At 42.8% G+C, this 23,850-nt stretch overlaps 1 protein-coding gene across 2 annotated transcripts in view; it reads right to left on the bottom strand.

Moving 5' to 3' along the window:
- Positions 1 to 23,850, bottom strand: part of LOC122799547 (BUB3-interacting and GLEBS motif-containing protein ZNF207-like) — a 1,273,851-nt gene that overhangs the window by 631,668 nt on the left and 618,333 nt on the right. For both annotated transcript variants that reach the window (XM_044068680.1, XM_044068689.1), the window contains exons 6-7: positions 8,776 to 8,861; positions 8,651 to 8,689 (exon numbers count right to left, since the gene is read on the bottom strand). In XM_044068680.1, coding sequence (XP_043924615.1) covers positions 8,651 to 8,689; positions 8,776 to 8,861 — 125 coding nt within the window. The remainder of the gene's footprint in view (positions 1 to 8,650; positions 8,690 to 8,775; positions 8,862 to 23,850) is intronic.

Here is a 23,850-nt window from a genome sequence, read left to right on the forward strand (position 1 = left end):
GGTGGGGCAGAAATTAAGGTGCTCTCTCAGTATCAGCGTCACAAATGGAGAAGGGATATCAGAATCAAATCTGAGAGCACATCCATCTCTGAATCAGGGCTATCAGATGACAACAAAAGGGGAGGTTCCACCCCTCTTCTCTTAGAAGGGATCCATGACATTTCTAGAGTTTGCTGCCTGGACTTCATAAAGCTCAAAGTCTGAGCCAGCTGGAACAAACCCTGCAAAGAATCCTGGAACATGGGTTGGGCTAAGGATCTGCTCAGCCCAAGCAAGCTAGCAGGTGCTGGTTTGGGTGTCAGTACTTTAGACAGTTTTTTTTTCATGGGTGAACTCCTCTGGAGATTTTGGTTGACAGGAGGAGTGAGCAAGACCTCCACTCAGTCTCCAAGGACAACCTACGAAATAACTAAGAGCTGGTAGATTCCAAGCTACAACTCCTTAATCTCCAATCAGGTCCCAGCAGTCAGGAGCATCAGGAAAGGCCTCACACAGCTGGCCAATATCTCTGTGACTTCAGAGTGAAAGGACATCTTAGGAACCAAAGCTATGGTGGAATGTAGAGTGATCATGCCAGGGGCTTCAGCCAAAACCATCTCTGAATCCTAAGGCTGTGAAAGTACCTTGCAGAATTAGGCATTACCAGACCTAGAGGAAACACCAATATTATTTGAACAGTCCTCAATTTTGCACCGCTTCCCTTGCTGTCACTTTTTTTAAGTGGTCATGCTTTTGAGAAAGGCCACTGGATGCTGGGTTGATAAGCAGAACTTGAACAGATGTTGGCCTTCTTGTCAGCTATTACTGCTGCAGAAACTTTGCCATCTTTGGGGTGAAACAAGAACAACATGGAAAGTTGTCCACTTTGTACTTTGGGCCCAGGTAGAATGCATGGAGAATGTGCCATCTTTATATAGTATCTACTTGCCAGAGTCTACTGGATCACTATCAGACACTGACAGCACTATTGTGAATACCATGTAAAAAAAACAAAAGTTTTTCTTATGGGGTACTTGCCCATCCTTGAAAGTAAGTCAAGCCACCAAATTGCCATCAGGTACACAGAACATGGCTATATCGAACACTGCAATAAGAAAGCTTTAAAGATGGTGTGACACCCGTGCCCTAGCCCAGCAATCAAGGAGCCTCAGTCCTCACCACTACCAGTGAGGGGGTCTCATATAGGAGGAAAGGATAAATACACACAGTGAAGTGCAATTTCCCTTAAGAGCACACAGGGATCAGTCAGTCCAAGGCTGGTCGCTCCCTTGCTCTCCAGGTCCACAATGGCACAGTTATAGGGTCCAGATCTCAATCTAGTGGGCAATTTAAAACATCCAGCACCCTCTCTGTCCAACCAGTGCTTCGGGTCCCAGCCCAAGTAGCTGACTGACAGACACACACACACACACACACACACACACACACACACACACACACACACACACACCTTGAGAAGAGTTTATACAACCACACTGACACTCATGGGGAAGGCTGGCACAGGTTCTCCAGCTGTGCCCCTTTTCCCCCAGACTATATGGTAGTAGCAGCTACCACCACCCACTAATATTTATCAGCTACTCAAAGGCCCTGAAAAGGGTGTCCAACTATTACTGTGCAATATTATCTAATTGGTAGTACAACTCAGGGCTAAAGCTATTAGAGTGGCTTTTGTACAATTTTACCAAAGGCATGCACGTACTCTAAAGAGCTTAAATTATCTCTACAAAAACAGCCACAGTTGAAAGGGTTTAAAAACATTTAATAACAAATAGTCAAAACACAAGACAATACTTTTTGCTAAACAGTGCTAGTCAAGAGTTCAGAGATCACAGAGAAATACTTAAAAGAATTCAGTAGTACATTTCTGACATCATAGAAAAAACACTTAGTCCAATCTTTCTAGTTTCTAGCTATTTCTAAGAGAAAACACAAGTCTAAGATAACTTACATATAGAGCAAGACAGTGTTGATGAGTTGGATGATCAAGACAAAAATGCTTAATGCTCCCTGATTCTCTGTTTTTAAAATCACATTCCTGGTTCACATTACATCATTCTTCACACTTCCCTGGGTTCCCAGGCTAACAGAAACAACATTTACATTCTTCACCTCTGGGCAGAAACCAGAGCAATAAAGGACATGTATGCAGGCAAATTCTGGCCATTAACTCTGGCCTTAAAGGACCACTATGGGCAAATGATGAAGAAAACATATATGTTTTATCTTGCCATGATTTACTACACCTCCCAAAGCTGCCTGCAGCAAAATAAGTACTTATTCCTAATTTTATTTTGTTTTTACTCTTTTCTGCCCTCATTGGGGCAGACATCGTGACTCCTTTGAAAAGCTAAATCTGTCCCATAATGCAGAGACTGAGAACAAATAGCCCTACCATTTGTTGTCAGACTAGACTTCCATTCACTTAGAATGGAACACCTGAAAAAACTGCCAAGAGAGTCTGCAGCTCATGTGTCATTGACTGGTATGCACTGAGTTTTACAAATGTTGTTCCTACTAATGTACTACACATTCTCTGAAAGAAACTTGCAAAAGTGTCAACAAATTACTGAGATAAAAAAGACTTTTCACAAGCAGCAGTTTTGCAAGTTTCAGTTCCTGGCCAGGTTACTCCTCCCATCTCCCCTCCTTCAATGGGCTACAGTCTCACATTTCTAGCTTTACTAGATTCAACTATTTAGTCAGCTTTGCATGACAATAGACATAAAAAAATCACAGCCTTTAACAACATTTGTAAAACTCAGCACATACCAGTCAATGACACATGAGCTGCAGACTCTCAAACTTGGAATTCTTTTTCAGGTGGTCCATTCTAAGTGAATGGAAGTCTAGTCTGACAACAAATGGTAGGGCTATTTGTTCTCACAGTCTGTGCAGAGAGACAGATTTAGCTTTCCAAAGGAATCACAATGTCTGCCCCCATGAGGGCAGACAAGAGTAAAAAAAAATAAAATAAGGAAAGAGCACTTATTTTGCTGCAGGCAGCTTTAGGAAGTGCAGTGAATCATGGCAAGATAAAAAATATATGTTTTTTCATTGTTTGCCATAGCAGTCCTTTAAAACAAAAGACAGGATGCCTCTCTCTAGACTTACTGGCTCCAAGTTTTAACATCAAAGGGTCACAACATGCTTTACTTGGTCAGTAGAGTGCACTGTTACATTTTTTCCAGTTCCACATGTAACATTATTTTTAGCATTTAAGACACAAGTCTGTGGTTTACATTACTATTTACAAATGTCAGAATTAGCTCCAAAGTTCTATCTGACTAGGATGGCAGCCTTCACCTATCTTCACCCAATCTTCACATATCTCCTCCCTGGAGAACTCAAGCTAGTTTTTCAAGTGACCCTTGAGAAATGCTGCTTGAGGGAGTTAGGTCTATCTGAGTATACCTTACCCGGTTTCCTATTTTGAGAGCCCATCTGCATTGGCATTGCTAATTCCACTGCGGTGCTGCACGGACATATCACATGCTTATAACCCCAGGCTCCATCTTAGCAACTTGGCATTTTGCTGGCTGGCTCTGTTTAACCATGTTAGGGGGTTGTGATCTTTCATAACAGTGAAATTCCTTCCATACAGATAAGGCTGAAATTTCTGCAGTGCCCACACTATGGTTAGACATTCCTTTTCTACAGTAGCATAGCATTCCTCCCTGGGTTGGAGCCTACGACTGAAATAAACCACTGCGTGCTCTTCTCCCTCTGAAGAAATCTGGCTAAGTACAGCCCCCACCCCATTGTTCGAAACATCCACCTGCACAACAAATTATTTGCTGTAATCTGGACTGGCTAACACATGGGGTCCTCCCAAAGCTTCTTTAAGCTTCTGGAATGCCTGCTCACATGTTGGGGGCCAAACTACCTCATCTGGCCTGTTCTTCCTTGTCAGGTCTGTGAGGGGAGCAGCTATGGTACTATAACTGGGGATGAACTTTCTGTAGTGCCCTGCTGTCCCTAAAAATTCCCTCACCTGCTTTTTAGTAACAGGTGCAGGCCATGCCTGAATGGCTTCCACTTTGGCAGGTTCTGGCCTTATCTTACCACTCCCCACTCTATGTCCTAGGTAGGAGACCTCTGCCATACCCACCTGACATTTGCTCGGCTTAATGGTCAACCCTGCCCTCTGTAGTCTGCCCAGCACCTCCCGGACATGCTAAAGGTGCTCCGACCAGGAATGGCTGTAGATGGCAATATCATCTAGGTAAGCAAGGGCAAACCCTCCTGCTCCTGCCAGGACATGATCTACCAGCCTCTGGAAAGTTGATGGGACATTCTTCATCCCAAAGGGCATCTTTGTGAACTCATACAAGCCAAAAGGAGTCACAAAGGCTGACTTCTCTCTAGCACTGGGAGTCAAGGGCACCTGCCAGTAACCCTTGGTAAGATCAATGGTTGTAAGATACTTAGCCCCACTCAGCTGCGCTAGGGCCTCATCTGTCCTAGGCATGGGGTAAGCATCTGACTCTGCGTGACTATTTAATTTCCTGTAGTCCACACTGAACCTGGTGCTGCCATCCTTCTTTGGCACCAGCACCACTGGGGAGGCCCAGGGACTGCTGGACTCTTGAATCACCCCTAGTTCCAACATCTCCTGTACCTCCACCCTCAGAGTCTGTTTGACTCTCTCAGGCAGTCTATAAGGGGCCTGCCTACTCTCTGTATAGTAACCCTTTGTCCCAGTATATAGATTCTCCCTTTCCTTGAGAATCAGGCGCCTCCCTAGCTACCTGCCTCAGGCCTTGCAATGTAGGGTCTGACAGCTGAGCCTGTCTCAACTCTCTCCTTGTAACCCTTCCCAACTCCCCTTCCACAGGAAGTCTTGCATCCTCTGACAGTGGTGCCTCACTGTCAGCCTAGGTACTGCTACTCACCTCTACCTTTGCAGTCACTCTGTCCAAGGGACCATCAGTACCCCCAAGTAGCTGTGGCTTATCTTCAGTCTCACTGCTACAGGGTAGCTCCCTCCCTGAAGTAACCACCTCACCAGTCCTGGCTGCAAGTATGCAGTCTGTCTGGGTCTCCCCCAGGCTACCAGACTTACCTGCTCATCTCCAAGCCTGACTGTGTCACTGCACAAGCACAGGGTACTGCACTATCAAAATCATTCCCTATCAGGCCATCTGCAAGTATATCCTCAAACACACCTATTTGCTGGCTTCCTTTTCCACCCTCTCAGTCAAGGTGAACCCCAGCCAAAGGTATTTGGAATGGCATCCCTCCTAAAGCCCTGACTGGAGTAGACTGCCCAGGCAAGTAGTGCTCCTCAGTAACCATTGCAGGCTTTACAATGGTTATATCAGAGGCTGTGTCTATCTTGGCAATGGCCTCTATGACATTCACTACAATAGGATATAACCTCTGGTGGTAGTTTGGTACCCTTGTTGTCCCAAGACAGCCTATTACTGGCATTTTGTCTTTCCCACTTACTGGCTCCCTCAACTTTTGTTCCCCACCTTGTCTCCATGGACACCTGTATGCCACATGGCCCCACTCTTTGCAATCAAAACATTTAACCCTAGCTCCTGGACGTGTACCTGGACTTGTGGCTTCCCCTGCTACTGGCAGATTCTGCTGGGGCAGTCTGTGCTGCCCACCATGGGTTCCTTTAGACCCATGCACAGTACTGGGTGTCCCTTTCCTGTACAGGGTTGCCCTGCTTGCCAGGTATAGGTCTCCCTTCTTCCCCAACTCATCTGAAGTAGCACACTGTCTATCAGCTAACCAGATCCTCATGTCCTCAGGCAACGTGCTAAGAGCTTGTTCCCTCTGCAAAAGGTCTGCCAGCCCTTCAAAAGTGGTGACCTGACATCCACTCATCCACCTATGGAAATAACTGCTCAGTTTTGCAAAATATTCACACACACTTTCATCTGTCTTGCGTCTATGCTCAGGAAACATTTTTTTATGCGTTACAGGTGTTAGCTTAAACAATTCTAACAAGTGATTTTAACAGCAGTATAATCAAAATGTGTAATTTTTGACAAAGCAGTTACAGCCTTACCATGGAGTAAGGGGGTCAGGAACCGTACCCAGAGCGTTTGGTCAACACTATACTGTTTGCATACCCTCACAAACATATGAATGAAACTTTCAAAATTATCCCCCTCTTTAAACTGCGGAAGACATTTACTGACCTGTTGTGCTACTGGGGTAGAGTTACTCCTTTCCCCTTACCTCCATGACTCTGGCAAAGAGTCAGCATTTCTCTCTCATGCCTCCTCTGCCGCTCCTTTTCCTCGGCTTCTATCTCCAAACGCCTGGCCTCCAACTCAAGTCTCTTCAGCTCCAGATGGATTTTTAAGTCCTCTGCAGAAAGGTTGAGCTGTCCATTCTCCGAGGGTATTATATCTCCACTGCCAGTCTGATTGTCCTCCTGGTTGCTGTTTTCTGATGCAGCTGTAACCAAGGCTGCAATCAGGTCCGTCTTAGTCAGGTTTCCATGCACCAGTCTCTTAGCATGGCACATCTCCGCCAGTTGGCTCCTTGTCAGCTTTCCATACTCCTCTGCTGACATGCTGCCTGCTCACCATGACTAGCTAAGCTAACAAAAGAAATAAAACAACTGTGATCTGAACTCTGAGTATTCACTGCGTGGCTGATTTAGAGTACAAAACACCTTCAAAGCTCACTGTACACAAGCTACAGGAATTCACTCTACCTACACCACTACAAGCCAATTAGTATTTGCCAACCAATTAATATATGGTGTGGATATCCCACCACTGCCACCAATTAATATGTGACATTTGTGCCCTGGCCCAGCAATCAAGAAGCCTCAATCCTCACCACTAACACCAGTGAAGGGAGTCTCATACAGAAGGAAAGGATAACAAATACAGTAAAGTGCAATTTCCCTTAAGAGCACATAGAGATCACAGTCAATCCAGGGCTGGTCACTCTCTTGCTCTCCAGCTCCCCAATAAGACTCCCCACTGGCACAGCTATAGGGTCCAGATCTCAGCCTAGTGGGCAAGCTAAAACCTCCAGCATCCTCTCCATACAACCAGTGTTTCATGTCCCTGCCCAAGTAACAAACACACACACACACTTTGAGAAGAGTTTATACAACCACACAGACACCTCTGAGGAAGGCTGGCACATGTTCTCCAGCTGTGCCCCTTTTTCCCAGACTATATGGTAGTACCAGCTGTCACCACCCTCTAATATTTATCAGCTACTCAAAGGCCCTGAAAAAGGTGTCCAATTATTACTGTGCAATATTATTATCCAATTGGTAGTATAGCCCAGGGCTAAAGCTATGAAGAGTGATTTTGTACAATTTTACCAAAGGCATGCAAGTAATCTAACGAGCTTAAATTATCTCCACAAAAACAGCCACAGTTGAAAGGGTTTTACAAATATTTAGTAACAAATAGTCAAAACACAAGACAATACTTTGTACTACACAGTGCTAGTCAAGAGTTCAGAGATAAATACTTAAAATAATTCAGTAGTAGAGTTCTGACATCACAGAAAAACACTTAGTCCAATCTTTCTAGTTTCTAGCTATTTCTAAGAGAAAACACAAGTCTAAGATAACTTACATATAGAGCAAGACAGTGTTAAGTTGGATGATCCAGACAAAAATGCTTAATGCTCCCTGATTCTCTGTTTTTAAAATCACATTCCTGATTCACATTACATCATTCTTCACACTTCCCTGTGTTCCCAGGCTAACAGAAACTACATTTACATTCTTCACCTCTGGGCAGACCAGAGCAAATTCTGGCCATTAACTCTGGCCTTAAAACAATAGGCAGGATGCCTCACTCTAGACTTACTGGCTCCGAGTTTTAACATCAAAGGGTCACAGCATGCTTTACTTGGTCAGTAGAAAGCACTGTTACATTTTTTCCAGTTCCACATGTAACACTATTTTTTACCATTTAAGACACAAGCCTGTGGTTTACATTAATATTTACAGATGACAGAATTATTTCCAAAATTCTATCTGGCTAGGCTGGCAGCCTTCACCTATCTTCACCCAATCGTCACAGATGGCATCAGCCATTGTCCCCAGAGAAAATATGTATTGTGGACAAATGTAGTTTTGGTAAATGCAAGTGAGTACGACTCACCGAAACTGCTTTCACTCCCAGTGAGTTTGCTTTTTTCACTATTGTTATGCAACCCTGGAAATTGTATATATAAGTCTGGGGTGGGGTCCCACATGAGGGGTTGCAAGGGGGGCTTGCCCCTTCAAAGTCAAAATTTCTTGTAATTTTTGAATGATGTAATTTCTTCAGTTTGTTTCTGTTCACCAAAATTACCTTCAGCAACTCAAAAGGAATCCTGTCCCTCTACTATAACTGATGTCCTGATGGAGACAGTTTGCTGAGGTAACTGGGGAAAAGTACAGCTCTGTAAGTTGGGTCAAATGTCTGGCTGCCTGCAGCCAGTATATCCTACTGGTGATGACAACAACACTGAATAGTATAATGAAGATCAGACATTTTTCAGCTGAAGCCGTCAAACAGGCCTTAGTTTACAACATATCCCATTACTGGGACATTATATGATACCACCACCTTCTTAGTGATATGCCTCACTGCTTTACAAAGACATCAGAAAGCCTCCAAATTGCTAGTAATCACAGCTTCCAAAACAAAGAAATAACAATTCTTACCTGGTGGTGGGGGTGGCATTGCTGGAACTGGCGGCATCCCTAGAAGAGTAAGAACCAAAGCCCCATTTATTACATGGAATATATTTCAAAACATCGAGATGCTAATGAAGTAACTTTTTTTTCACCTGGAGGAGGGGGTGGCATTGCTGGAACTGGGGGCAGGCTCAGTGCAGGTGGCAAAGGAATCATTCCATTTACTGGAGGAACCATACTACAAATGAAAAATACCAGAATGTAAAATCAATGGCTAATAAGGACAACACAAAGACAATGCCTAACATATAAACTTTCAACCTGGCTGATACTCTACCTAGAAAAGTAGTGACTGGTGCTTTACGGAAACATTCAGAACATGACACAGATACAATTAAAAAAAAAACACTAACAAATTGCCAATTCACCCACATGACAAACAAGTAATACATTGAAATGTGACCAGTACCATTCAGTGCTCTTTGTCCTTTTCTGTAGCAAAGAAACAGCTGCAGATTAAATTTTATTTTAATAAATTTTGCTGATAAATGCTCTCCTGCAGCCTTCAAAATTCTCTCCTCTAATTATACCACCAAGTGTTCGTTTCTCATACTAGCTGCAATGGATCGAGAGCTAACAATTCAATACAGCTTGCATGGATCTAGTGCATAACCTTCAATCTTTTAGTGCAAGAATCAGAGACATGGCCAAAAAATCAAGGACGATAAAGACCCAAAATGAGGGACAGATTTTAAATATAGGTCATATACACTCAGTTGCTAGAACAGTTTTGCATTAAATGTGCATTTCCACAAGATATGTAACCTGAAACTCAAATATCTGTCATTATTTAGTGACTGCACTTCTCAAAGATTTAGCAGAAAACTGCACATTTTATGTTAAAAAGAAACACACAATATAATGCAAGAAACACAAGCATTCTACGAAATAGTGGCAGCTGAAAACTGAGTAAAAGCAGCTACTTGAATAACACACACCTCTCTATTCTAAAAAAAAAAACGTTTTACTATTATATAGTCGACACACAAAAGACCGCCTTACCTGAAATGTCGACTAAAACATTGAACACGGAATGTCGAGAAGGTCAGAATGTCACAAACACGTCTGAATGCAAATTCGATCTCGACATCCGTAGAATCTAGTCCTACACAGGACAAGATGAAATGTGATGATTTTGCAGGAGGTAAGCCCCCCCCCCTGTACCCCCCGGGAGGCTGCACCCCCCCCTGCATATTATATATTCCAACTCTGAGATCGCACTACAGTGGAGAAAAGGGTAAATTTCCTGATTCCCACTGTACTGCAATCTCTAGTTACAAGACCAAACTCATCTGTGCGAATGCAGTGTGCATTCGCTGAATCGGGAATCACACAACGGAAGGATCGGCAACACAGGTCGGCCATCCGTAATTCGACAACCCATGGTTCCCAATCCTTCCTTTGAAATTTTAAATGTATACCCTAAAGAACATGGCAAAACAAACTATAAACACCAAAACATTTAAGTGAGTGCACAACAGAGTCCTACAACATGCAAAACTAAACCTAAATACCAAAAAGAGAAAAATAATACTCCCAGTGGTTTATTTCAAGAAGCACTATTAAGGTCAACTTAATATTTTTATCACTAGTAGCCTCATAACTCGGGAGTTAGAGCACTAGTCTTGTAAACCAGAAGTGATGAGTTTAAGTATCACTGAGGCCTTCCTCTAGTGAGTCACACGCAGAGAGAGATACATGGGTATCACGCACAAACTCCTCAGCCTCATTCTGTTTTCACAAACACACATTCTGGTTTCTACATTAACCCTTAAACTGTCTGCTGGGTATCAAATTGGCTTACTGAAAAAAATCCTACAGAAGGTAAGACTTATCGCCACCAGCCTCTGAGATGTCATTAGCGGCATTTCATAGGGCAGTCCTTGGTTCCCTCTCCCCCTCTAAGTCATCATTTACTTCTCAGAAGTGAAACTAGGCATTCAAGGTCTCTAGCTAACAAAAGTTTGCTTTCTAATGACGTGGAGCTAGCAACTCCCCCATCCCCACACTGATACCCACATTCTTCAACAGGGACAGAATCAGACCAATGCCCACTGTGTCAGCCACGGGCTCACCCCAAATGCCAAGTAGTGCAGCACACATATCTTCAGAAAAGCCCCAACCCAACACTTTCCTTTTACAAGAGTACTGACACCCCACTTGAAACGGACTCTTGTTATCAGAGTCCTGGGTACCCACATAGACAGAGAGCTCCCTTTTTGACCACCAAGACTCAAAGTATAGGAAGTCTTCTGCTTTGCACAGCTTATCCTTCAGGGCTTCTCCCTTATTAGACATCATCAATTATAATGACCCTCTGTAATAGGAAAGCTGTACAATGTGAAAGCCCACCAAACATTTTTATCTGAAAATGATCTCTGATTTATGTCACGAGCTATTCCAACAGATTACAATCCTCTTCACTCTACTGGAAGATAAACATGCTCTTGACAGGTTACCTGTGGTTACTGTACCACACAGTGAAAGACCCTGCAACTATTGATCATCCCCACTTTCATAAAAACAGTCTATTATCTGAAAAAGGCTTCAGCCTCCACTGTTAAGATAAACACCACCACACAGGTTTTTCTTAACCAATACACAGCCTTCCTTTAGAATACTTCCCCTGCACATCAAAAATACCTCCCCTTACTACTTCCAAAGCCAATCCTGATATTTGGATGGGTAACCAAAAATTCATGCCTGGTATTAACACAAATGATTTATGCAGAGGAATCTAGTCTAACCTTCTCAGTACACTAACAGTGAGGTTAAGCTTCTTGAAGTCTCTTTAGCCATAAGCTTAGTATAAATCTAGGAGTCTAAGAACCTAAAAGAAAAGGACTGCACATGGGTGGCAAAAAGCATGGATGATTTGTAAAACAGGACATACAGTCACTATAGTTGAGACTAGATGTATACTAAAAATAATATCTGACATAACTAACCTGCTTAAGTTCCATATCAAAAGAATAGTTATGCAAGAACTTACCAGAACCACAGATGTCCGTCTCTTCCATGTTGCAGTATTCATAACCTTAGGGAGTTGATGCCTGCAGCACCGGACATCCGGCCAGTACACCAAAGTATTTCAATCAGGGGTAGGTGCGACGTAGAACACAGGGGCCATAAACTGACAATGGCTATAACTGTGACATCTGCATGTACCCAACTTAGAAACTGGCTGCCGCAAAGAGGGAGAGAGACCCCAAGAGCAGTAAGAAAGAGCCCAAACTTCAGTATCCCAGGCACACCCCAGCAGTGCTATGAAAATGGCCAATCAAGAATGGAAAAGAGGGGGGGTTGGTAGGTGGGAATGAATACTGCAACATGGAAGAGAAGGACATCTATGGTTATGGTAAGTTCTTACACAACTATTCTATGTCCTTCTATTCTCATGTTGCAGTATTCATAACCTTAGGGAGAGTACCACAGCTCTCTAGGAAGATGCATGGGAGGTATGAATGGGAGCAGAGTTACTGATGCCCTGCAGGATAGAGCTAGCAAACCCTGCTCTAGCCCTGGAGATCAGATCCAATTTGTAATGTTTGGTAAAGATGTGTACAAAGGACCAAGTTGCAGTCTCTAGGATAGAGGCGTAATCAATTCCCTTGAAAAAGGCTGCTGAAGAGGAAGCTACTCTAGTGGAATGGATCTTGACAGGTGAAGTCAGTTGCTTTCCATGAAAGGAGTAGCAAAAGGCTATTGCCTTAGAAATCCAAGAGGCAATGGTGTGCTTAGACACTGCTTTGCCAAGGGCTCTAGGATTGAATGAGACAAAAAGCTGGTCAGACTGTCTATCAGATTTTGCCTTATCTAGGTAGAACCTCAGTTGCCTGTGAACAGCCAGGGAATGCAAGGGCCCTTTCCGAGGAGTTCTGTGGTTGCGGGTAAAACACAGGTAGAATAATGGTCTGGTTTAAGGAAATTTTGTTGGCTACTTTAGGCATGAAAGAAGGGTTAGTACTGAGACAAACCCTATCGTTATGAAAAATAAGGTAGGGAGGAGAAGCCATAAGGGCTTGAATCTAAGAGACCCTCCTCATAGAAGTACGGGCCAGTAATAAAACTGTTTTCCATGTGCAGAATTTAAGGGAGGAGTTGTGAGCTGGCTCAGAAAGTGCCAGTGTAAGTTTTTCCAGCACAAAGTTGTGGTCCCAAGGAGGTCTTACATGGTGGACCCCTTTCAGAAACAGCTTGACTTCTAGTCTGGAAGCCAAGGAAGGAGTCAAGGGAAGGCAAGCAGAAATGGCATATAGGTGTACTTTTACTGAAGAGTAGATGAACCCCAAATGTAGTAGCTCACACAGGTAGGAAAGCACCAGTGGAACAGAAACTAGAAAAAGGGTCCTGTTGTTTCTTGAGGCACCACAGGAAGAATATTTTCCACTCTGATAAGTAATTTCTCCTGGTACTTGGTTTCCTGGTCTCCTGCAGGACAGTGAGCATGTCCGCTTGAGTATAGGTGCCTAAAGGGGATCAGAACTCTATCACCCACATTATCAGTTTGAGATTGAGTAGGTGGAGGTGAATCAGAGATCCCCTGTTTTGTGGGAGTAGGTCGAAGCAGTGAGGTAACCTGTGGTGATTGCCCTGGGCTAAAAGGTTGAGAAGGCGAAACCAATGCTGTCTTGGCCAGAAGGGTGTCAGCAGCAGGATTTTTGGTTTGTCCTTCTGTATTTTCAGGAGGACTTTGTGAATCAGAGGAAATGGAGAGAAGGCATAAAGGAACATTCCCTCATATGAAAAGGAGAAGGTGCCCACATTCCAAGCCTGTGGAAGAGGGAGCCTTGAGCAGAAGAGAGGCATCTGTTTGTTCTGGGAGGAGGCAAACAGATCTGCCTGAGGAATACCCCACCTGTGAATTAGATCCAGAACTACCTCCCTGTGGAGCATCCATTTGTGGGAGGGTGATAAATTACTGCTCAGGGTGTCTGCTATCCCATTTTCTTCTGATGGGATGCAGACTGCCTGCAAGTGAATTTGACGATCTGCTGCCAGGGGCCAAATCTTTACTGCCAGACTGCAGAGGGGGTAAGATTTTGTCCCTACTTGCTTGTTTATGTACCACAGGACAGTCATGTTGTCTGTGATGACCTGCAGGGTGCCTGGCAGAAGGATCTGTTGAAAGGCCTGCATGTTTCTCAAGACCCAGTGAAACTTTCTCATGTGCATTTGGTAAGAGGGATCATGGGAATCAAGGAAGCCACGTATCCTAGTATCCTGAGAAATTACCTTGCTGTGATGACCTACCTAGAGGTAGCAGGAGTGGAAGAACTGAGAAAGAAACTCTATTTTCAGTGGAGGGACAAAGACTGACATCAAATCTGTCCTGATCCTGCACCCCAGGAAGATAAGGCCTTGGAAGGGAGTCATTTCAGACTTTAGGCCATTTAGTGTGAAGCCTAGACTCTGTAGGAACCTGCATGCCATGTCCAAGTGTTGGGACAGGATGAGTGGATCCGGCTGCAAAATAATAAGGTCATCCAAGTAGTGATAAATCTGTATGCCCTGCAGTCTGCAATGGCTGGGCCTAGGCACTTTGTGAAGTCTCTTGGCGCTGTGGAGAGGCCAAAGGGTAAGGCAGAAAAATGAAAATGAGAAGAACCCACAGAGAAACGTAAATATCTTCTGTAAGGGGGAAAGATGGGGATATGTAGGTAAGCATCCTTCAGATCCAGGGAGACCATGAAGGCTTGCTGAGGTATGAGGGGAAGGAGGTGCTGTAAAGCTAGCATTTTGAAGGTAGGCATTTTGAGGAAGGGATTGAGGTGGAATAAGTCGAGGATGGTTCTCCAAGGACCATCTTTTCTTGGGACCAGAAACATCCTTGAATAAAACCCATTGGCTAACTGATCCTCTGGTACTGGTTCTATAGCACCCTGAGATAAAAATTGGCTGAGGACTGGTAGGAGCAGTGGGAGCTGATTTTAAAGGGGTTGTGGTATCCCCTATAAGGGAGGGATAGCCCACCAGGTCAAAGTATCCCCTCTCGATGATGGGAAGCACCCACTTGCCTGTGGTGATTTTCTGCCAGGAGGGTAGGGATAGGGTAAGATGTAGAGACAGGGGGTGGAGCTGGTTAAAGGAGGAGAGTCTCAGTGGAGGAACTCTGCCTGTGTCTGGCTGCCCCCAAAAAGGAAGATGGAGAGGAGGTGGTTGATGACCTCATAGCAGACTGTTTTCTGGTATGTCTCTGAACCCTGGACTGAGTAGCAGAGGGGTGAGAGAACTGTCTCTTGACAAAGCTATTTTTTTTAGGGTAATTCCTATGAAATCTGGGAACAGGTGAGTCTAAATCTGGGGAAGAGGTGAGACTAGCAGATGTTTTAAAATTTGCAAGTCTTTACCTTTTTCCTGTAGAGACTTAAGTAGACTTAAGGCAGCCCCAAACAGGGCTTTGTTGTCCAAAGGTGCATCTAGCAACTTGGCTTGAACATCCAAATGTAAGGGCTGAAGTCTCAGCCATGAAAATCTCCTTAACTCAGAACCAGCTAACTTAGGAGAACCTTCTACAGCATCATAGCTACACACTTGATGGAGTGTCTCGTCACTTGAGAGACCATGGAAAGAAGGGTACTTACTTGAGTCTTAAGAGGAGATTCTGGAACCTCGGACAGAAGATTACAGGCCTTGGTCAAGTAATCTAAGGCAAACTTTGCCATATGTGTCTAATAATTAATAGCTCTAACGGCCAAAGTGGAAGAAGTATAAAATTTCTTCCCCAACCTGTCCATAAATTTACTGTCTTTACCTGTAGGGAAAAGGGAAGAAGAAGGAAGTTGCCTAGAGGACGTATTTGGTGACACTGCAATCACCACAGGATCTGCTGGAGGAGTTTTGAAAATGTACTGCTCCTGAGTGGACACTTTATTAAATCTGTCTGGCCTCTAAGAAGCAGGAGGTTGCGACTCTGGGCTTTGTGAGGCAGCAGAGAAAGCATCTTGAAATGCAGGAAGAAAGGGGTGAGGGTTGGTCCATCTGCAAGAGCTCAAAGCATCTCTTTTTTTGTTTGGAGACATCTAACAGTTCCCATCTGAAATTATGTCTAAACAGGGATATGGTATCCCCAAAGGAAAAATCTTCTCCAGGGGAATCAGGCGTGAGAGATTCTTCTTCTGGGGTAACAAAGTCACTGGGCAAATCAAACAGAGCAATAAGTTAAGGAATCAGCTGAAGAGGAAGACTCCTCCTAGGAGAGTTCCTGAGGGGCAACAGGTAGGCTTGCCTGTGGGATCTGGTTCTGAAGAGCCTGAAAAGCCTTGAACAGAGTTTGTGAAAAGGTCTCCCAGGGAGGTGTAGGGTCTTTTGAAGTGTGCTTCTGTTTCCTTTTTAAGGGAGAGGAGAGAGCAAAGGTGGGTCTAGGAGCCGATGTTACAATGCTTGCTAAGACTGTAGTAGAAGCAGGGCCCTCCGAAACAATGAGCCGTGGTTCCTCCTCACCGTCAGGGTCTGACGGCTGAAAAATCTCAGCGGACATACTCCGGGTATTTGCAGAGCTAACTTTCTATTCGGTTCCTGGATGCTATGCAGCACCTGGCATCCGGAGCGATCCTGGGCTGATATTCGCTTTGGGGATAACACCAGACGACTGAGGCGCAGCCAAAGCGTCAGGCCTAACTTTCTTGGCCTTATTCCTAGGCGGCTCGTCGGAAGGCCCTACTCTACTTTCCATTCTGGATGCCAAACATCTGAGGTGCTGGTTTTCTAAATGAAGTTTTAAAGCCGCTAGACGGCTTCTTAGGGTTTTTGGAACAAAGGATTGACAGATCTTACAGGCCTTGTAATCGTGAGACTCCCTCAAACAAAATAAACACTGCTTGTGTGTGTCCTTATAAGGGATTTGCCTACCACAAACACACTTTCCCTTAGTAGAAGACATGTACATCTGACAAAAAGCAAATAAAGAAATTCCCACAAGGGTACTTATCTCTGAGTGGACAGATGGAGAATGATTAATGAAATCGGATGGACGATGTCGATCGAACGCCATAATTCTGAACTGGCAGATGGGCGTCTGATTCTCACTGTGGCAGAAAAAATTCAGAGTTGGGTACGTGCAGACGTCACAGTTATAGCCGATGTCAGTTTATGGCCCCTGAGTTCTACGCCACACATACCCCTGATTGAAAGACTCTGGTATACTGGTCAAACATCCAGTGCTGCTGGCAGCAACTCCCTAAGGTTATGAATACTGCAACATGAGAATAGAAGGACATCTCATGTTTCAACAAGTTTGTAGGAGCCATACAAGGAACAGATGACTAAATGTTGGAAAGCAATTAGCAACCAGTGTATAAAAACACCTTTAAAACAAGACACCTTTAGGAAAATATTTTAAATTTGCCTACAGTGTGTTTATCAAGACCAAGAAATCCTATGCAGTTACTAATTTTACTTTTAATTATATCTAAATAGGTTTGCCCAAATGATGATTCTTCTATATAAACCTTTTATACCTACACTAGAGAATACTGCTTGCTTGCTGCTCCTTTTTGACAGATGACACAAATGCTAGACAGAAGAATTATGTGCTATATCGAGTATGAAAAAAGTCCCCTTTTGCTACAATTTGTGTCATACTACTGAGAGGGGATTTGCCTCCAGTGTTTAACAAAGTTGGTGTTCCCTATGCATGTCACTATTTTTGAATTATACTAACTGTATGTGTAAAAAAAATATTCTAATTACACACTACACTTGAAATGCACATAAATAAAAAATGTAGAATAAACTCAAACAGCAGAAGCTTAGGTCAATGAAAAACAAAGTGGATGAACATTAAGAATAAACACAAAAAGGGAACATCAGCATAAATATTCTTCATGATCTATCGGCAAAGGCTTGACTTTTTCACCAAGCAACCATACCAACTTGGTACACTAAAGCACAGATGGGGTACAGACACTTTTTTACAGGCTAGCAGCTACTGCAGAGTATGCTGTGCACCACACACTTATTGAGTTTAATTCTCCACAAAGACCAGCAAGCACCTAAACATTCTAAGCAAATATGTAATTAACAGCACAAATGGCAAGAATCTACTGTACAACATACAGATGTGCAGTCATTCTGTGAATAAATGCATCTACCATTAAGATCAGTTGGGGTAAGAAGAAAGCCAGTAAAGAAAATATGGAGAAGGTGGGCTGCTGTTACGGGGTTTGGGCTTGAGCATTCTACAACCAGCTCTCGTAACCTTGTGGAGAGGTTGAGGGCTTTCCTACCACTGGGCTGATATGTAACAAGTCTGTGCATGCATCAGAAGGGTGGCAAAATATCAATGTGCATGAATGAATGCATGCTCATGCAATTATATGGCTATCACACTGGGGAACTGTAGGTCATCTTAAAACAAAAAAAAACAATGTTCTTCCAAGACTGGATGACACTGTGCTGCAACAACCAATCTCCTCTCCTTCTCCCAATCTCCCAGTGATGGATATGTTATGTGGCTGTGGTCCCAGGTTGGTGACTCTACAATGGTGGTTTGGGAACATAAGCTGATTGGTCCAAAGGAGAGTTAGGACTTAGAAGACACTATCAAGAGTTGAATGGCCAAGGGGTCAAAATATGTCAAAAAGAAAAAAAAATATAACACATTAAAATCAAAACACTCTGAACAGGTATCACTGTGGTACTTGAGCACTTTCATTTAGTTAATATGCTGACTTTTTAAAAAATGAAAACAAAGCAAGATACAAAGCTTAAAAACTAAGTTCAAAATCCCATATTACTACTCAAGTCATAAACCAAAACTAATCATTAAGAAAACTTAGCTGCTTTTTCAGTATGCACTTGATGCTAATCAAGTCACTTAGTCTGGGAGACAATTAGTCCAGACCAATTAGTCCATTGCCTAAGTTGCAGCAAAGTTCTTTGATATCTTAAGAGATTATCCAAGTCACTTTAAAAGTCATCACTTCTACAAAAAAAATATGCATCTCGCAATGCCACAATGAAAATTTGGATGCATTACGACTAAATCTTTAACATATACAGTAATCAGTAATGAGACCCCTCCCCCCATTTAAAATACCCATGACTGCACCCTACACAAAACAGCTTTACAATACATGTAATTTATATAAATTTTTATACAAATTACTTATAAGAACAAAAAGTTTTACTTACAATAAATTATTCCGTCCTTTCAGTGACCTTCTAAATATAAATGATAATGTGGAGTATATGCTTTACAGCTCACCCACCAGTTTAAAACAGTCAACAAAATTAGTTTATCATCTCACTTCTTGCAAAGCCACATTTCTTAGTCTAGCCATACATCTGTTGGGACTGGTGTTTACAGTCTCCCACTTTTTCTCTGCTTTCACAATGTTGCTGGTCATCTTCATTTCCCAATACCATTCTCTGGTTCAAAGCCAATGTATTTCTATATTCTTGTAGTCAGCTCCTGTGCTTTTTTCTTGTCACTCAAGTATTTTCTTTTGCAACAAGATAGGGCTGCATTAGAAAGTCTTTATATGGTCTCTGTTACAGTTGTAAGACTGAGAAACAGGGTTCCCCTTCTTGCTGGCTCACTGTTTGTTGGTTGAACTTTTTTACTTCCTCCTTAGTTTATTCTGTATCCAAAATATATTTGATCTTCCAGGAAAAATATTCTGAACCAGCTGGATACAGAAGCTTGAATCTCACACTCACCTTCAAAATTCCCTGACTGTTAGGATAAACTTGATTCCTTCCTGCTTGTATCAACAGGATTCTTCCCAGCTAGAATTTTCTGTTTTTTTTTTTAATTTTCTATTACTCTGTCCAAATTTCTTCCTTCTGGCATCCAAGCAGTGAAATTACAAGCCAGTAATCAAATTTTATCCAAACTGATAACTGTTTAGTAGTTTCTTTTTTTTCCACAGCTGTACTCACACTGGGAGAGCTCTAATTAACCTGTTGATCAGTGGGTAGCCATCTTAGGAGCTCCCCTAACAGCTCATTGCCCAAATCCTTTGCTCTAACTGCCAGACATCTGGTTCCTTTACCAACTCTGCTACTCTTTCTTCTACTGGGCTCTTCAGATGAACAATCCAGCTTCTCACTGAAGAAGACTGACTCCACTGCAGTCATGCAATGAGAGTTAAGGTAAGCCTTTATCTTCTTTTTTTCAATATAGCAAGTGTTGGGGTTGAAAACATGCAGGAGTTAAACATACTGCTTCAACCTCAAGCAGAAAGGGAGCTTCTATGTGGTCCTATTTTGTGATCTAGCAACCATAATTATGCCCAACATCCAGTGTTATTAAACATCAAACACAAAAACTTTCCAATAACACGAGGAAGGAAATATGAAAATGACTGTCTAGAATCATTTTGTGATTATCCTTATTACAGCAAGATGCTTGAGTAATAGATCAATGCTGCATAAATTCATTACATGAACAGGAAAGAAGTAGATATAGTCATCGGGATCATCCAAGATCTTCAGCATTAAGTACCACCCAGGGATAAGGAGATGCAGTCTATCACTATAGTCATTACATGCAGAGACTGTCTATTAAACTTAAAACACACACACACATACATACACAGCCTTCGGCAACCCAGGAAGTGGCAACGTAATAACACCAAGAAAAAAAAAAGTGTTCACAAGAAAGACAAAAGAAGACGCCTTAAAAGCTTTAACTAGTCTAAATGCAAGTAAAGGCCAAAAGTTATAATGCTAAAATAGCTACACAGCTATAAATCTACATAGAAAGAAAATATACCAACAGCTATGGATCAGACACTTTTTAGTATTAAAGTCACACAATAACCAAACAGCCAATCACTGATGCAAGACTACATACATACAAAAACATTAGAACAACACAAGCGTAATTAATCTATTTAAAAAATCTACTGTTACACTGCGTATAGTAACCTGGACGACTGGATGGGAAATAGAAAATATACCCCTGGGATCCCATCAGTGTCCCTGCTGGACAGGGGAAACAGGTGTTGACTTTGTAGGAACATGGGCGAAATTCTTGGCTAGGCTTATAAGGGCCTCTGGGCCAATAGCCTAGTATCATCCTATGAACCCATGTTCGTTGTACGGATTACTGCTGCAAAAATGAGTTATACAAATGGAACAGAGCTCAGAAAAGAGTGGATACTCTAAAGCATGCACTGCAGCTCAACCAATTTAAATTGTACTCTAAGTTTAGACTGGACATCCAGCTTGCAATGTTTGGAAAATATGTAGATAGATGTTCAAAGCAGCAGATTTTCCAATGCATAAGTTGGACATACAGTGAAACACCTCTTCAACATGTCAAGTACAACATTTCTGACATGACATTTTGCTGGACAAGCCCTAAATTCAACCAAAGGGGAAAAAAAAGCTTTTTTTACTCCACTTTATGACAAAAAAGTCATGGTTTAGTTGCTCAATATGAAGCCCTGACTATGGCCCAATCAAACTGAGTTCGATTAGCAGCTTGGATGACTGACGGAGTGGCACAGTAGGGATGGGTGTTCCCATCTTGGATGGAAGGGCTCTAGTTGATATGCTACATAAGGGGAGGTGTGGTCCAAGAGGGGAGCTGCCCTCAGACACAATTAGTGAGAATGGTGGAGCATGGGAAGGGAAATAAGTAGGGCAACCCCACCACCCCGGAACTGAAGTACAGACAGGACAATCTCCAGGACACCCTTAGGTTACACAACTGGGCCCAGAAATACCAGAATACGTTTGGGGGTAGGAGGATGGCTGGTAGACTTGGTGTGGACATAGGGTACTAGGGCCTGGGCTGGTACAAATGAGATTCAAGTGGACTAAAAAAATTAAAACAGTTATGGCTTTAAAATTTCACATTCATATTTATTTAGATTTCAGTAAGATGCATGAGACTCAAAGTTATACAGAATGGTAAGAACAATAACGTAAGAAGCCTAGTCATATACACCTTTAAGCAGACCCACTTAAAAGATTTTGACACTCTTTACAAGTTATTGAAAAGTGTCCACCTCCAAAATCAAACAGGATCATATGGGTGTAAATTTATGTCTACTGAACTAATTATCAAGACTACCCTTTAAAGCAGATAAAGTAGCGTTTTGCTTGACCTGTATTGAAAACTTATTCTATTGGCTGGGAATATACTGAGTTAGGAAACTATCTCATCAGCAAGTTTTATTTGTATGGGTAAATTTAGGTCCCTAATATAGGGTGTTTGTTGTGCTGCTGAATTTGTAAAGAAACAGATGGCCAAATAGGACTGCATCTTTAATGTCCTGAAAAGCAAGACATACTTCACCTTAGAGCAGCTGGTAATCTACAGAATAAAAGTAGAGTTGGGCCAATCTATCACGATAGTTTCAGTATTTTAAACTTTATTTAATTAATTTTGTTGAAAAATGTTGGACCCTCTGAGCGATTTGCTTGGATATGCACATTCCAAAGGGGGCACTATTTGATGATGGGTCTGAAAATGGAACAGTATACTGGTAAGGATTTCTTTGGAACTTTAAAATATTCCCGTGGAAATCAGCTGAACCTGAAAGAAGGATTTCCTGACAATGGTGGAAATGAAGGAGTTGTCCACAGAAAGTACAGTTTTGTACCTACCATAAATGTAGATGTCCGAGAGGAATGCATCTGCAGTCTTTACAAATGGGTTGTCCTGTCGTCAGGCAGCCCTTCGGTCGGCCGGATTCCAAAGTCTGGGTCTGGCTTCGGCTGGTGTCGCACTTCACCCGACGTCATTGCGGCAGTTATTCGGGTATAAAGGCATCAGCCGACGCCATTTTCCTCAGTGTTTCTTGCCCCAGATGCCAGGTGCCCTCTTGGATGGCTAAATTTGGATAAATGCCAAAGTTTCCAAATAATAGAGAGCAAACACACAAAATAAGCATGTATGTACATATATACAAACAAATACACCATAATAGATCCCCCCCAAGCTAGCTGAAGATTGGTAAGTACCCTAGGAGTACCTCAGAGGGGAAGGAGGGTGGGTAATCCTGACCGCAGATGCATTCCTCTCTGACATCTACATTTATGGTAGGTACAAAACTGTACTATGTCCTTCAAGGATGCATCTGCAGTCTTTACAAATGGGTAGAATACCATAGCTAAACTAGGGGAGGAGGAAATGAGAATAGATTATGGTGTAGTCAGGATCCCTTGCAAAACAGCAGTGGCAAAGCCAGCACGGGATCTAGAGTATAGAGGTAAGTTATAATGCTTGGCAAATGTATGCACGGAGGTCCAAGTAGCAGCCTCTATAATGTCCTTGGTAGCCACTCCTCGTAAGAAGGCTGTGGTAGTGGCTGTAGCCCTTGTGGAGTGAGGTCTGATGTTCTCTGGAGTTTTCTTTCCATGGTAGGAGTAACAAAATCTAATGCAATTTCCTATCCATTTGGAGATTGTCTGTTTAGAAATTGGTTTTCCTTCCTTTCCTGTTGCATATGCTACCAGAAGCTAGTCAGTTTTTCTATTGTTTTTTGTCCTGTCCAGGTAGTAGCGTAATTGTCTGTGTACATCCAAGGTATGTAAGAGTTTTTCACCCCTGTTCTGTGGATTGGGGAAGAATGTAGGAAGGTGGATAGCCTGATTCAAAGAGACTCTGGACACCACCTTAGGCATAAATGTAGGATTTGTTCTCATGGACACTATCTTGATGGAAGATCAGGAAGGGTTATACTGCCATTAATGCCTGTAGTTCAGAGACCCTTCTTGCTGAAGTTATTGCCAGCAGGAAAGCAGTCTTCCAGGACAAGTATTGCAATTCCGCTGTAGCTGCTGGTTCGAAAGGAGGTAGAGTCAGTTTTTCCAGTACAAAGTTCAAGTCCCATGCTGGCAATGGAGGTTTCCTGGGAGGTTTTACATTTTTAATTCCCCTCAGAAACTGTCTGAGCAGAGGATGCGAGAAGACAGGAGGATCCAAGCTGTATTCTGCTGAAATAGCTGATGCATGTATCTTGATGGAGGAATAGGACAGGCCTGTACGGAAGAGCTCCGCCAAGTACTCCAGGATGTTGGCTATGTTCACCAGTGTCACATCTTGCCCCTTTGCAGTACTCCAGATGAGATATCTTTTCCATTTTGCTGCATAATTCTTTCTTGTTGAAGGTCTACGAGCCTCCAGGATTATGTCTTTAACCCTTTGGGATAAATTTGGGTTAATTGCTGTTATGTAATGTTCCAGGCAGTTAGCTGCACAGTTTTTA

This window comes from Protopterus annectens, chromosome 1.part0 (genome assembly GCF_019279795.1).
Source record: "Protopterus annectens isolate FY-2018-M chromosome 1.part0, PAN1.0, whole genome shotgun sequence".
In the NCBI taxonomy this organism is placed as follows: domain Eukaryota; kingdom Metazoa; phylum Chordata; order Ceratodontiformes; family Protopteridae; genus Protopterus; species Protopterus annectens.